Genomic DNA, 12,779 nt, shown 5'->3' with positions numbered 1-12,779 from the left:
AAAAAAAAAAAAAAAAAAAAAAAAAAAAAAACAACTATCCCATTCTCAACCCTTGAAACTCTTCCCCACCTGGTTATAGCTTAAAAAGGTGCATAAATCACATTCCTCAGAGAGGTGAGGCTTAAACTCCACCAGGCTGTAAACAAACCCTTAGTCATTTACGGTCACTACAGCCCAAAGGGGAAAAGAAATTCTCAGTTACTCCCCCAAATTTTATGAAATTCATTTCCTTCAAGATTCCCACTCATTACCCTGAGGACTGAATCCTCCCTCCTACCTTTATGAGGTAAACGACAAATAATGAACAACAGGTATTTCTGAGACATTCTGGTTGATATACTTGTTGATATTTGCTGGGTAGGAACAATCTTAACGATTAGGGATCCCATGATACTTGGTTGTAAATACTACTTTGCCACGGTTTAGAGTATTTTTTTTTCTTTTATTACCAAACTCTTTCCTGAAAAGTGTGGTAGAATAAAATTTTAACCAAAGCATGGTATTGAAAATGGATATAAGCCCATACATGAACATTTTTTAATTGAGCATTCAAATTGGGCTTACCTCCAGGAAACTAATGTAAATTTTTTAAAATATTACTTTGTTTTCTTATTTTAAAAGCAAAATACTGTCACTATAACATTTAAAATTATAGTTTAGAATAGAGGAAGAAAAATGATCTATACTTTTATATCTCTGGATGGTGACTATTTTCTGCCTTGCTATTGGACACACAATATATATATGTGTCCTTTTTTCAAAAATGAAATAATGGTATACATAATAATTTTAAATCTGTTTTCCCCCCTATATTGTGGACATCTTTTCATGTCAGGAAATACTCTTTATTATTAAAGGTTGAATAATATTCTATCGTTCCATATGATGAACATTTAGGTTGTGTCCAGTTTTCTCAATTAGAAACTCTGTTGCTTTGAATATACTTTCAGCAAAGTTTCCATACATCCTTATTGTGTAAACTAATTTTGCTGAAAAGATGAAATTACACAATTCTTAAATTTCTCTTATTCTGGAGGTACATTTTATTAACACTAATAATAACCATTTATTAAATGCCTATCACACGTCAGCCACAAGCTAACTCCATATATACATTATTTCTCATGTTTACAAAAATCTGTAAAGTAGGTGTAAAATATTCCTTCCAGAGTCCCAAAGTACTAAAGCAAAAGAATTTCTGGGAAGAGACAAAAGAAAACAAAACAAAACCATGACACAAATGGAAAAAACAAAAAACAAAACCAAGTTGTACAGTAATTTTTGTTGGGTTGGCTTCCAGACAAGCAGTAAAATATTCTTTTCAAGATTATAACAGGCATAATTTCAGAGTACTGCATATTGTTAATGATCCCATATCAGCCAATTTCCTTTAAGGTTGAATGAATCTGGCACTACTAGAAATCATGTGAAATAATAAATTCCATTTACCATTGGGACTCTATTCTAAAGTCCAAAAGATACGGGATTTCTTCTTCAAGCAAAGGCCAGAAACATACCTTCACATAGTATGTGAAAATCTGACTGAGTCATACACATTACTACACACAGAAAGAAAAGGTAAGCCAAAGAATTATTGAAATACCAACATTTAAAGCACAATCTTTTCCTTCCTCTTTCCCAGTATACAGGTGAAATGCTTCATGTTGTAAACTGCCCAGAACGGTGTTGTTTGGGTGGGGAAAGATAGCATGGCTAGGAATTTAGTCTGAAAAACACGTTATTTGGTTCTAATAGCAACTTTTAAGGAGCAATAGAAGGTCGAAACGAAAGGTCTTGGCATTTTTTGAGTTTTTCTTAAAAGCATATATATTCAGCATACAAGTGTTCTTTTTGGCCACAACTACTCCTCATTGGAGATTCCATGTCAAGGTGTGGTAAACTTTTCCTGTAAAGGGCCACAGAATAAACACTTAAGGCTTTACAGGCCAGAAAGCTGGTCTCAACCACTGAATACTCTGCAAAAGCAGTCACAGACTATACATATATGAATGAACACAGCTGTGTTCCAGGAAAACGTAATTTATGAACACTAAAATCTGAGTTCCATATAAGTTTCAAATCTTCCTCTTTTAAAAAAAAGTGTATAATTATAATAAGAACTATTCTTAGCTTGTGCGGCATACAAAGCAAGCAGTCGGCCAGATTTGGTCCACAGGCCATACGACTCATTCCAGTTCTATGTCATACAGTCATCTGTTTGAGGAGGAGGACATTGTAAGTTAAAGAAGACATCTGATCTTTCTTCTGGCATCTCAAGTAAGGGTACCGTTCCCAGATTCCTAGTTTCTCTTCCCTTTAATTGTTTTGAAACAAGGTCTTTAAAAGACCTGATAAATAAGAATTCAAGGCGGAAACAGGCAAAAGGGCAGATAAAATATTTTATTTGAATATAAATACATCTTCAATTAATCAAAATTTTACTATAACTGAGTTTTTCAAATGACTGGGATCTTAGGAGAAAGAGAAGGGAAGGAAACGATAGAAGGAAAGGCAAATAAGAGAAATGGAAAAAAGGAGTTAAGAGAAGAGAGACAACAAAAGCGAAGGCAGTATCCTGTAGAGAGAAAGATTCAAACAGGTAGAGGGGAGAAAAGCAGAGTTTAGCACATAGTAGGGTGTCAATAAACAGATGTTGAAAAAATGATGCTGTTTACTTGGCGACCGCAACTTGCAGTTCATTGGGCAGAGGCTTTGAAAGCAAACAAGCACACACTATAACCCATCTTTCAAAAGACTATTTTAATTAGGCATCGTTTACAGTTCTTCGAATGCCCTTATCCTTAAACCTCTAGGGAAGAGATTATGCTCTGGACTGGAGTGGCTACAGGTCAGATGGTATCAAGTTAAGAACCATGGCTGAAGACCATAACTTTTCCGCCCTATTATAAACCTGTAGATACTAGACTAAAAGAACTAGTACTGATGAAGCATTATGTGACTTGAATTACAAAACTCAAAATGTGTTTACCATGAGATAGTAAGGAGAGGAAATGGACTAGTCCTTTTAAGAAAGATTTTCAATAAAAGTTGAAATAAAGGGAATGCTGTGCTTAGCTCAAGAAGAATCAGGAGGGCTTCCCTGGTGGCACAGTGGTTAAGAATCCACCTGCCAATGCAGGGGACACAGGTTTGAGCCCTGGTCTGGGAAGATCCCACATGCTGCAGAGCAACTAAGCCCACGAGCCACAACTGCTGAGCCAGCGTGCCACAACTACTGAAGCCCACGCGCCTAGAGCCTGTGCTCTGCAACAAGAGAAGCCACCGCAATGAGAAGCCTGCGCACCGCAACAAAGAGCAGCCCCCGCTCGCCACAACTAGAGAAAGCCCACGTGCAGCAACGAAGACCCAATGCCGCCAAAAATAAATAAATAAATAATTTATTGTTTTTAAAAAAAGAAGAATCAGGAAATTAAATAAATATAAATATTTTATTTCCCAAGCATCTTGAGGATTTTCTGTAGCTTTCCTTCATTCAAACATTTCTAGCCATAAAACAGGAGGAAAAAATAGGTGAGACTATCATCAATGATTTTAAATTTGAACCCCTGAGACTTTAATAGGGTCCCCTCTCCTAACCTATAGCACTTCACCCTCTCTAAATACTACTTATCATACTTGTAATTATCTTATTCAGTGTCTTCTTCATGAGATTTTGGTCTTGTTCAAGTAGTATAGCATAAGGCTTCAGAGTTGGCTCTGCCACTTATTAGCTGGGTGATCTTTGGCACTTGTCTTAGCTCTCTGTGCTTCACTCTAACCATCTAAGAAGAGGGCTAATAAGAGTACCCCCTCAAGGGCCAGTGTGAAGAGTAAGTGAGCTATCATGGAAGACACCAAGTGCATAGCAGGTGCTTGAACAACATTTGTTAAGTAAACAGCTGTTGAATGAATCGAGTGATTCTGCTGGTTTTTGTTTGTTTGTTTTGTTTTGTTTTTGGCCGTACCATGCGGCTTGTGGGATCCTAGTTCCCTGACCAGGGATTGAACCTGGGCCCTCGGCAGTGAAAGCGCAGAGTCCCAACCACTGGACCACCAGGGAATTCCCAGATACTGCTGTTTTCTGGGGAGGGGAAGAAAAAGCTGAGTATTACAGAAGATAAATGGAAATTACATGTCTGCATACAGGATCCCAGAATACAGTTCATCAATTTTTGGTGGTGAGCATGCTGTACGGTAGGTAGATAGAAACAGAAATACAATGTTATATTCATGAAACTTATAAACCAATGTTACTTAAAAAAAAAAAAAAAAAGAATACAGTTCAGAATCGTCCTCTGTCCCAAAGCAGTGGTCATAATGCTTTCCCCAAATGTTTTCTTTCCTTTTCTCTTTTTAAAATCAGCCCTTTTCACCTGTGAGGTGAGAGAATTCAGGAAGGTAGAAGGATGGGCTGAATATGACCCATGTCTGGAAAGATAAAAATAGTTATGTTCAGAAAAACTGGAGAGAAAAACAATTTCATAATGTTATTAAGTTAATTAAATTTAGACTAGGCCTGAAATATACTAAACAGAACAAAACCCCCTCTACTTCTTCAGTTGTTTTTTTTTCCAGCTCTTTTACTTGGATATCTTAAAAGTAACTATAGTTAGGTTTTTCTCCTAAAAGTCTTTGGAGGGCAACATCATTTTCATTAAATAATGGGAAACAGAAGCATAAGGAAACTAGATCATGAGGTTTCCAATTCTTCAACTGAGGCTGAGTAGCTAAACAGTGGCTAAGAGCTTGGAGTTTTGGTGCCAGATTTCCATTCTACCACTAAATTTTCTCATTAGTAAAATGAGGGACGAGAACAGTCATTATCTTACAGGAGAAAATATGTAAAATGCTTGACACTTAGGAAGCGTTCAGTAAATAGTAGCCACTATTATTATCAGAACCTTAAGGTCATTACTGATACAGTTTATAGGAATAAACTTTGTATTAAGTGAATTGCCTTCTGGGACCTGAACACCATAGAGAAAATATCGACTAACAACCTGCTTGGGGACTGTCTTTGGAGGAGAAACAGACCACATTTGGGGAAGTAAGTTGGAGTCCTGAAGTTTCCTGGACCGTCTTTTATACAACTTTTTGTGTATAAATTTTAATTTCCTGTATAATTACTAGGCTTCCCGAATGGTCATTGTTAACTTTTTTGTTCTTTGCTTTCCCCATTAAATAATATCTTAATAATTTACACTTTAAAGTTTCAAAAGTACATTCATATAAATTTTCTCATTTGATACTTAAAACCTTGGGAGCTAGATACCACAGTAAGATTAAGGCCAACATGAAGACGAGGAACTGACTCTGGAGGCTGAGACTTCGCAAAGTGACGTAGGTAGTAAGTGATGCTACCAAGGTCTCAATTCAGATCTTCAAATAGGAGATTCCACTCTCATTTCGCTATCCTATACCATCCTACCATCAGTGCATATCCACAACTAGGTAAGGCTGGTATCTAATTTTCATTGTCTGTTATTTTAGGACAAACACATTATTGCTCGTATCTTCAAGGCTAATCTAGAGTATAGAGGCTCAGAGTATAGACAAAGGTTCAAATAGAATGGAGGAGCGATTTGTGTGTCAACAGGCAACTGACACACACTTCCTTCTTTCTACCGTGCCCTCTAACTGCTCTTTCCACACTTTCATAAGTAAGAGGAGATTCCTTAAGTACAGTATATTATCGTAACAATTATAATCCCTTTATTGATAATATAAACCCAGACAGTCTATCTGTATGAGGAACATGTCCACACCCTAAAATCAATAGTTTGGGTTGTAACAAACTTAATAAAAATAAACTGTAAACAGAAGAACATCTCCACCAACGTAAGCCAAACATTTAACAACTTGGTCTACTCTATGGGTGTCATTATCTCCCTGCTTCCTTTTACTTTCAACAAATATTTTTGCAAATCTACTATGCACTTGACCCTGAACTTATTACAGTGATGAAGGACACAATCTCTGCTTTCAGAAGCTCTCCTGGTCTAACAAAGGTGACTATAATTGATATTTATAATACTGTGCAATAAACATTATGACAGAGGTAGGCACAAGATGCCAGGCAGACACAGAGGAGAGGTGCTCATTTTTTCTGGTTACAGTAATTTTCAGGAAAATGTTTTTCCACATCTTCTTAGAAAACAGACTTTGAATCCAATCGTTACCACTTTATCAACATTAAAATTTTTTTTCTTCAAAGCTGACCAGGTGATCAGTGACTCTGCCTTTTACAGTGTACAAGTTACACCATCAGGTGGAACCAATGACCTATTTAATTATAAAAAATTATATAAATGCCAACTTTTGTAGACTTAGTTGTCATTTGAGTTAATCTATGACCATTGATGGTTTAACTCAGATTAATTATTAAATAAGTTACAAAGTTCTCCCCAATCTGGTCGGCTGTAACAACTGAAATAAACAAATCAGTCCCTTGATTCTGCTTATTTTCAGGCGTTCTTCCAAAGGGATTTATTCTGTTGACATGGCTCTTAATTATAACCATACACTTCTTTGCAATCCACCTGCATTATTTCATTAGAAAGCGAATGCACTGGCTTTAAGAAAAACTAGTCTTGCCCTAGGTTTGGTCATATTTATGTTCCTAAGACTATTTATCAGCAAAATCATAAAGGGGCAGTTTGGGCTTTTATATTCCACTGCTTCTCTCAGAAGCAGCCCTCTGGAGCTGTCTAGCCAGGGGGTCTTGATTGAAGCCAGGTTCCTTTGGGCTTTATTTACTGTCTCTCACCTTCAGGGAAGTACTGATGTTTGACAAGTTCCTCCTTTTGGGTATGCAATTTGGAAGCAGCTCTAGCATAGGTAAAATGATTTGGAAAATCAGCCCAAGTTTGAACCTCGTTCACAGGTGTGGGTGATTTTTCCACTCTGAGCCTCCGTGTTCTTGCTGTAAAGTGGTAGATAATGACACTCTCCTTGTGGAGCTGCCAGAGGATTGCATTCGATAATGCTTTCAAAGCATTTAGGCTGTGTTTGGCATATGGAAAGCACTCGATAAATTCTATTTAATAAATTCTAATAGTGGTTTTCCTACCAATGTCAGGTCTCTAAGGCGTACATTTTTAAAAAGGTGACAGCGGGACTTCCCTGGTGGCATAGTGGTTAAGAATCCGCCTGCCAATGCAGGGGACATGGGTTCGAGTTCTGGTCCAGGAAGATCCCACATGCCGCAGAGCAGCTAAGCCAGTGAGCCACAACTACTGAGTCTGAGCTCTAGAGCCCGCGAGCCGCAACTACTGAGCCCGCATGCCACGAGCTCGTGCTCCGCAACAAGAGAAGCCGCTGCAATGAGAAGCCCGCGCACTGCAATGAAGAGTAGCCCCCGCTTGCCGCAACTACAGAAAGTTCGCGTGCAGCAACGAAGACCCAACACAGCCAAAAATAAATAAATAAATTTTAAAAAAAGGTGACAGCGACCAAGCAAAATTTTGTTTGTATATATGATTTTCAGAGGAAAGGGTGCACAGTTTTAATAGATTTTTAAAAGACTTCTGTCTAAAAAGTAGTGTAGAACCAACAAAAAGAGTTTAGGAGTGAAAGCTGTTTTGTGACCATGAAAGACAACTAACATTAAGTACAAAGATCATGTTTATTCCCAAAGAACTTCTACAGATTTCCCACTGCAGTTTCACCAAAATTCAAACATTGTCCTCACAGTCCTTTAGTTTCCCACCAGGACATCAGGGTACAGATGAAAGGATCCTGCCTACCTTCCTTTCTAGGAAGAGACAACTGACTATCAAAGAGGCGGACTGCACAATTTTTATACGGGCAGGTTTTAGAATCAGTCAAACCCAGACTTCAAATGTGACTCCATTACTTATAAACTGTGTGACTTTAAAGTAATTTAACTTCTCTGAGTATCAGTTTCTTCAAGTACATCCTCTCTGTCACACTCCTGATTTGGGAAAATAACTGTCCAAGGTACAGAAAAAGAGGAATTAAGATTTGTGTAATTCTTTTGATGTTCCTGGGGAGGAACTAAAGACAAAGATTACTGGGGAAAGGAAATGGGGACATATGGGATCGGTGGACAAGGCTGGCATTACAAATAATCAAAATAAATGAGTCCAGTATAGTGTTCTTTGTGGGGTGATGGAAAAGCCCACCCAGTCCCTTAAACTTCTATCACTATGTCATTCTGTCTGAAATTCCATCCTCAGAAATAATTCCTTTGGATCACTAAGAGCCCCGAGGAGGCAACCAGTACTCCCAAGTGGTTTATTGCCTCTCTTTATGAATCCCTCCTCCCCGGCAAGGATAGCCAATAAAGGTTCTAGGTGATAGCCCTCTCAAGGGTACTAGTCATAGGGCAACAAATTGAGTCACTCACACAATTTCTGCCTTCAAGACTGGGAAGGCCCTGGTAGGGTGGGGAACTTACAGTTCCTTGTGAGGGACAAAAGTCCAGAAGGCGAGGTTTCTAGAACAAAGGAAGTGAAGTGGAGGGGGCAGAATGGGGCAGAAAGTGAAGCTGGAAAGAGATACAGGAAGGATGCTAAAAAGAGACTTCCTTCTTTTCTTCCGCAAATGTGTCAGGAACATGTGGCGAAACTACACAGGTCGGTCTTGCGGAAATAGGAAATTGGCAGGGGTGGGGGGTAGGAGTTCTTTCTAGTTCGGGAGGACGGCGGCGCACTCTGGGGGTGGGCGAGGTTTGGGTAAAGGAGTTGGCCTCCGATGGGGCAGGAAGGAAGGGGGAGTGGGGCAAAGACGCAGGCTCCCGGGTGTGGCGTGCAGGTCTGGGCCTGGCTCCACCACTCGCTGGCCGCCAGTCACTCAGGCACGTCCTCGTCCGCGTGCATGCCACGAGATAATGAGCGGAAAGCGCTGGCACAGGGCCTGGCATCTGGCAGCCGCTGGATAACGCGAGCCCCTGCTCTGGCTGTGGGCACTGGAGACGCGCCCTCTGTTGCAGTGTCCATAGTGTGCCGGACACTGGGCTTGCACTCAGCACCCTAACATCCCTAAACCTGACCCCCAGCCCGTGAAGTAGGGCTCGTCATTCTCAGCGTACAAGTGGGGAAACCGCGGTTTTGAACAGCGGCTGCTCGGCTAAGAAACATCCGAGACCTTCCTGGGACCTTTGGGCTAAGGCTCGTTCTCGAGAAGGTTAAGGGGCGGCGGGTGACCCCAAGGGCCTCGCCAGGGGCACAGGGCTCACCCGTGAAGGAGTCGGGAAGCCGCCGGCCTTGGGCTTCCGCTGATGGCCGCTTGTCAGACATGATGCCCGAACCGGAGTTGCTACTCTCAGGTCGCTGTCGCCAGGGCCGGAGCGGGAGCGGCGAGGAATGCCCGGAGGCGACCCAGGAGCCCGAGACCCAGCCAGCAGTCCCGCCCACTGCCCGCGGCCTGGCCAATAGACGCCCAGGACCGAGGAGGACACGCCCCCAACCCTCCGCCGCCCTCCCCTCCCGCGCGGCAGCTTCTGGGGAGCTTCCCGCTATCCAAGGGCTGAGGGGCGTGGCCTGAGGGGCGAAGGACCCCTGAGGCGGGGGTCCGGGCCGGGGGCAGCACCGGAAGGGTGGGGCGGTGCCGGAAGGGAGGGGCGGAGGCCACAGGGCTGGGAATTGCGGCTGAAGAGACTGGGTGGGGAGTAGAGAGGATGGCCTTAGAAAAGGCTACGAAGAAGAAAAAGGCGCACCTTCTGGGCAGACGAATTAGAAGAAAATGGTGCCCTCCTTGGGCAGGGTAGGGTCCGAGTGAAGGGAGGAGGCAGAGAGGCACCTGTGTTGTGTGGCCAGAGTGAGGGCGCCGCGCCCAGCCCTAGACTGGGAGCACCCATGGTGTGAGGGGAAGAAAGCGGCGCGACCACCCTCGAGCCCAAGGGAGTGAGTTGGAGTGTGGTGCCCTTTATTCAAGTAAAATCCTTTCCGAGCCCTTGCCGTCGCCAAGCAGCGTGCTCATTGCTAGGGGCAGAGCGGGCAAGGAGCAGACACGGGGCCCGCCCTCGTGGAGTTGACACAGGTAACAAGCAAGTAAACAAGTCATTATACGTGGGGAAGAGCGCGACGAAGGGCACGGGGGACCCAGAGGATAGCCGAGGGCAGCTACTCTAGTTAAGGGGACAAGGGAAGGCCGCTGTAAGGAGGTGGCATTGAGGTGTGACCTGAAAGATGAGAAGGAGCCACCCTTGGGAAGGGGGACTGGCGGGGCGGGAGGTCGGAAAGGGAATTCCAGGCGGAGGGAAAAGCACAGGCAAGAGTATTCCCCACCTCACGCTTTGTGCTGGGTGGTGGCTGAAACCTCACCTGTGAAAACCAGGCTGTGTTTTATTCTCGATAAAACTTGTCCGAATGCAAACCGTTCAAAGTATGGTGATGCACACAAGCAGGTGCACTTTTAAAAACATTTCATGCAGAAATAAATACAGATTCTCAGGAAGTTGCAAAGGCAGTGCAGAGAGGTTATAGGTACCCTCTACCCAGTTTCCCCCAATAGTTACGTCTTACTTATCTGTAGTATCAAAGCCAGGAAATTGACAGTGGCGCAAATGTATATATAGTTCTGTGCCATTTTGTCTCAAGCATAGATTTGTATAACCACCACTACAGTCAAATACAGAGCTATTCCATCACCACAAAGTTCTCCCTTTGGCCTTGTAATATCTATCACTTTGTGGTGTTTGGGTAATTGAAATGGTAGACTTTCTCTCTAGTTTTAGGTCTGGAGCCTTGTGTTGGTCAGGGTAGAAAGTGGAGCGCACACGATTGTTAACAGGTGTTAAGAGAGTAGCTGATCATCGTTGCTTTGGGGTACAGACACTAGTGTGTGGTTCAAGGCTAATGCAGAGCTCTCAAGTTGACCTCCAGTCACATGTGGAAAAGAACTGCTTATATTCCTGGGGGTGGAGTACAACTTGTGCAGTCACTTGGTTTATAAGCCTTCTGGAGAAGATAAGGAGGGGAGTACAGTTATTTAATGATCCTTTCTCTCTAAATTATCCTGGAGAAAGTCCACAGCTTCATTTTTTCCATTCCATAACGAATAAGCCCCAGAGGCATGAACTTCCTGTTTATGCCGCGGTTCCCAGGAATGAGGAGCAAATGCACAGGCAGCTAATTAAAACTTTTAATTAAGGAGGGCTTGATTACAAATTGCATAATCAATTTGTGAAAAAGTATTTAGCTTGCATTTTTGCTGGAAAGGAAAATATTTCAGAATGAATTTAATGTTTGTACTCCTGCCTGCTGCGTTGATTCATTTCTCAAGGCAATTCCAACAGCATCACTTCTGGAGAATTAGAAAAGAGGCTTCACCCTTTGGGACAAAGACTTTGGTAAACACTTGTTGGCCCTGGTTTCAGATTGCATCAGTTCGGGAGCTAATTCCAGGCCCCAAACTGAGAACAAGACTTGACTTGATTTTTAGATTACTTTCAGAATAGATGGGAATTTACAGATTTAGATTTTAAAATGCTGAATTTCACTTGCCCATGAAACTGTTGTATTCTGGCTTTCTTATGCATATTATGTATAAATGTATTGATTAAATGTACTTTAAAAATAAATATTATTGTATCACCCTCTCCCTTTGGGGGAATTTCTAGTCCTAAAATTTCTTCCAGTAGTGATTAGAAGTTAGAATGTTTTTTGAGAACTTTATGCTTTAAAAACTGAGACTTATTATATGAAATTACAAATAATTTGAAGAGAGAAAGAATTACTTCTCGTATTATTGCCTCTAACAGAACTATTATCATTTTGGTGAATTTTTCATCTAGCTGTTATTTAAAGTATATTTGCATATAAGTTAAAATCAGAGTATTTATTCCGTATTTCTTTCATGTTTTATTTTGCTGTTATTTCCCTAGCATATTCAGGGTACCAAATTAAGTATTGATTGATGGTGACAGTGATGACATTAAGACATGGAGATGGGTTTGAGACAGACATGCACCATGAATTCATAATTGAATAAGTCAGAAGGAAATTTAATTAGTCTTTTTCCTGTGTCCACGTAAGAAATGCTTTAAGAACAACAGAGAAAAGTCCTTATTTATTTTCTTTTCCTTTAAATTATGATTCCAGGCTGTTCACAGTGACTGCAGTGAAATCAGCTAACCAAATGCTTTTGAGGGAACAGCAGTACCAGCAAGCTATGTCTGTATGTGGCATTTTCACCAGGATGGGTCTAACTAGGTTGATCTGTTTCTCTGTGTGGACTAATTCACATTTATTGTATTACAGCAGCATTTTTGTCTTCTTAGCTCTTCTGTTCTTCAGGAAATTACTCCGGAACTGAATCATAACAGGAGTTTCACCAGTGGATTTTGTACATTTGGGCTGTGGCAGCAGACCAATTACACCACAGCACTTGGTAAGAGTACTGGGTGTTTGTGTCCTCAGGTCTTATGAAAATAAGAAGCATTACTGAAACATTGGTGGTATTTAATAGAGTCATCTATGGCAAGAATTTTATTAATCTGCTTTACTTATCAGTTCACAAAGCAAATATTTATTGAACACCTATTATGTGCCAGGCATGGTTGTAGGTGCTTGGGATAAAACAATGAACAAAAAAGACAAAAATTCTTGCCCTCATGGAGTTTTCTTTCTGGTATTCCTTTCCACATGTATTAGTTTGCTAGGGTTTACATAACAAAGTACCGCAGACTGGGTGGCTTAAACATCAGAAGTATATTTTTCTTACGCCACAGACTGGGCGGCTTAAACATCAGAAGTATATTTTTCTTACAGTTCTGGAAGTGAGAAGTCCAAGATCAAGGTTCAGAAGGGTTGGTT

General features: G+C 41.4%; 1 protein-coding gene and 1 non-coding gene across 3 annotated transcripts in view; both read right to left on the bottom strand.

The window, feature by feature from the left end:
• STOM (stomatin) overlaps positions 1-9,260 on the bottom strand; it is a 27,184-nt gene extending 17,924 nt beyond the window's left edge. Inside the window, exons 1-2 of one of the 2 annotated variants that reach the window (XM_007451470.1) lie at positions 9,200-9,260; positions 6,767-6,922 (exon numbers count right to left, since the gene is read on the bottom strand). In XM_007451470.1, coding sequence (XP_007451532.1) covers positions 6,767-6,922; positions 9,200-9,260 — 217 coding nt within the window. The remainder of the gene's footprint in view (positions 1-6,766; positions 6,923-9,199) is intronic. The other variant, XM_007451471.1, reaches the window with a different exon arrangement.
• Positions 3,988-4,060, bottom strand: TRNAE-UUC (transfer RNA glutamic acid (anticodon UUC)). Its single transcript has one exon. It is a non-coding gene; the product is annotated as a tRNA-Glu (tRNA).
• Positions 9,261-12,779: the final 3,519 nt, after the last annotated feature.

Source organism: Lipotes vexillifer, unplaced genomic scaffold (genome assembly GCF_000442215.2).
Source record: "Lipotes vexillifer unplaced genomic scaffold, Lipotes_vexillifer_v1.1 scaffold588, whole genome shotgun sequence".
Classification (NCBI taxonomy): Eukaryota; Metazoa; Chordata; class Mammalia; order Artiodactyla; family Lipotidae; genus Lipotes; species Lipotes vexillifer.
The sequence above is the reverse complement of the archived record's forward strand: the minus strand, read 5'-3'. Positions and strand labels throughout refer to the sequence as shown.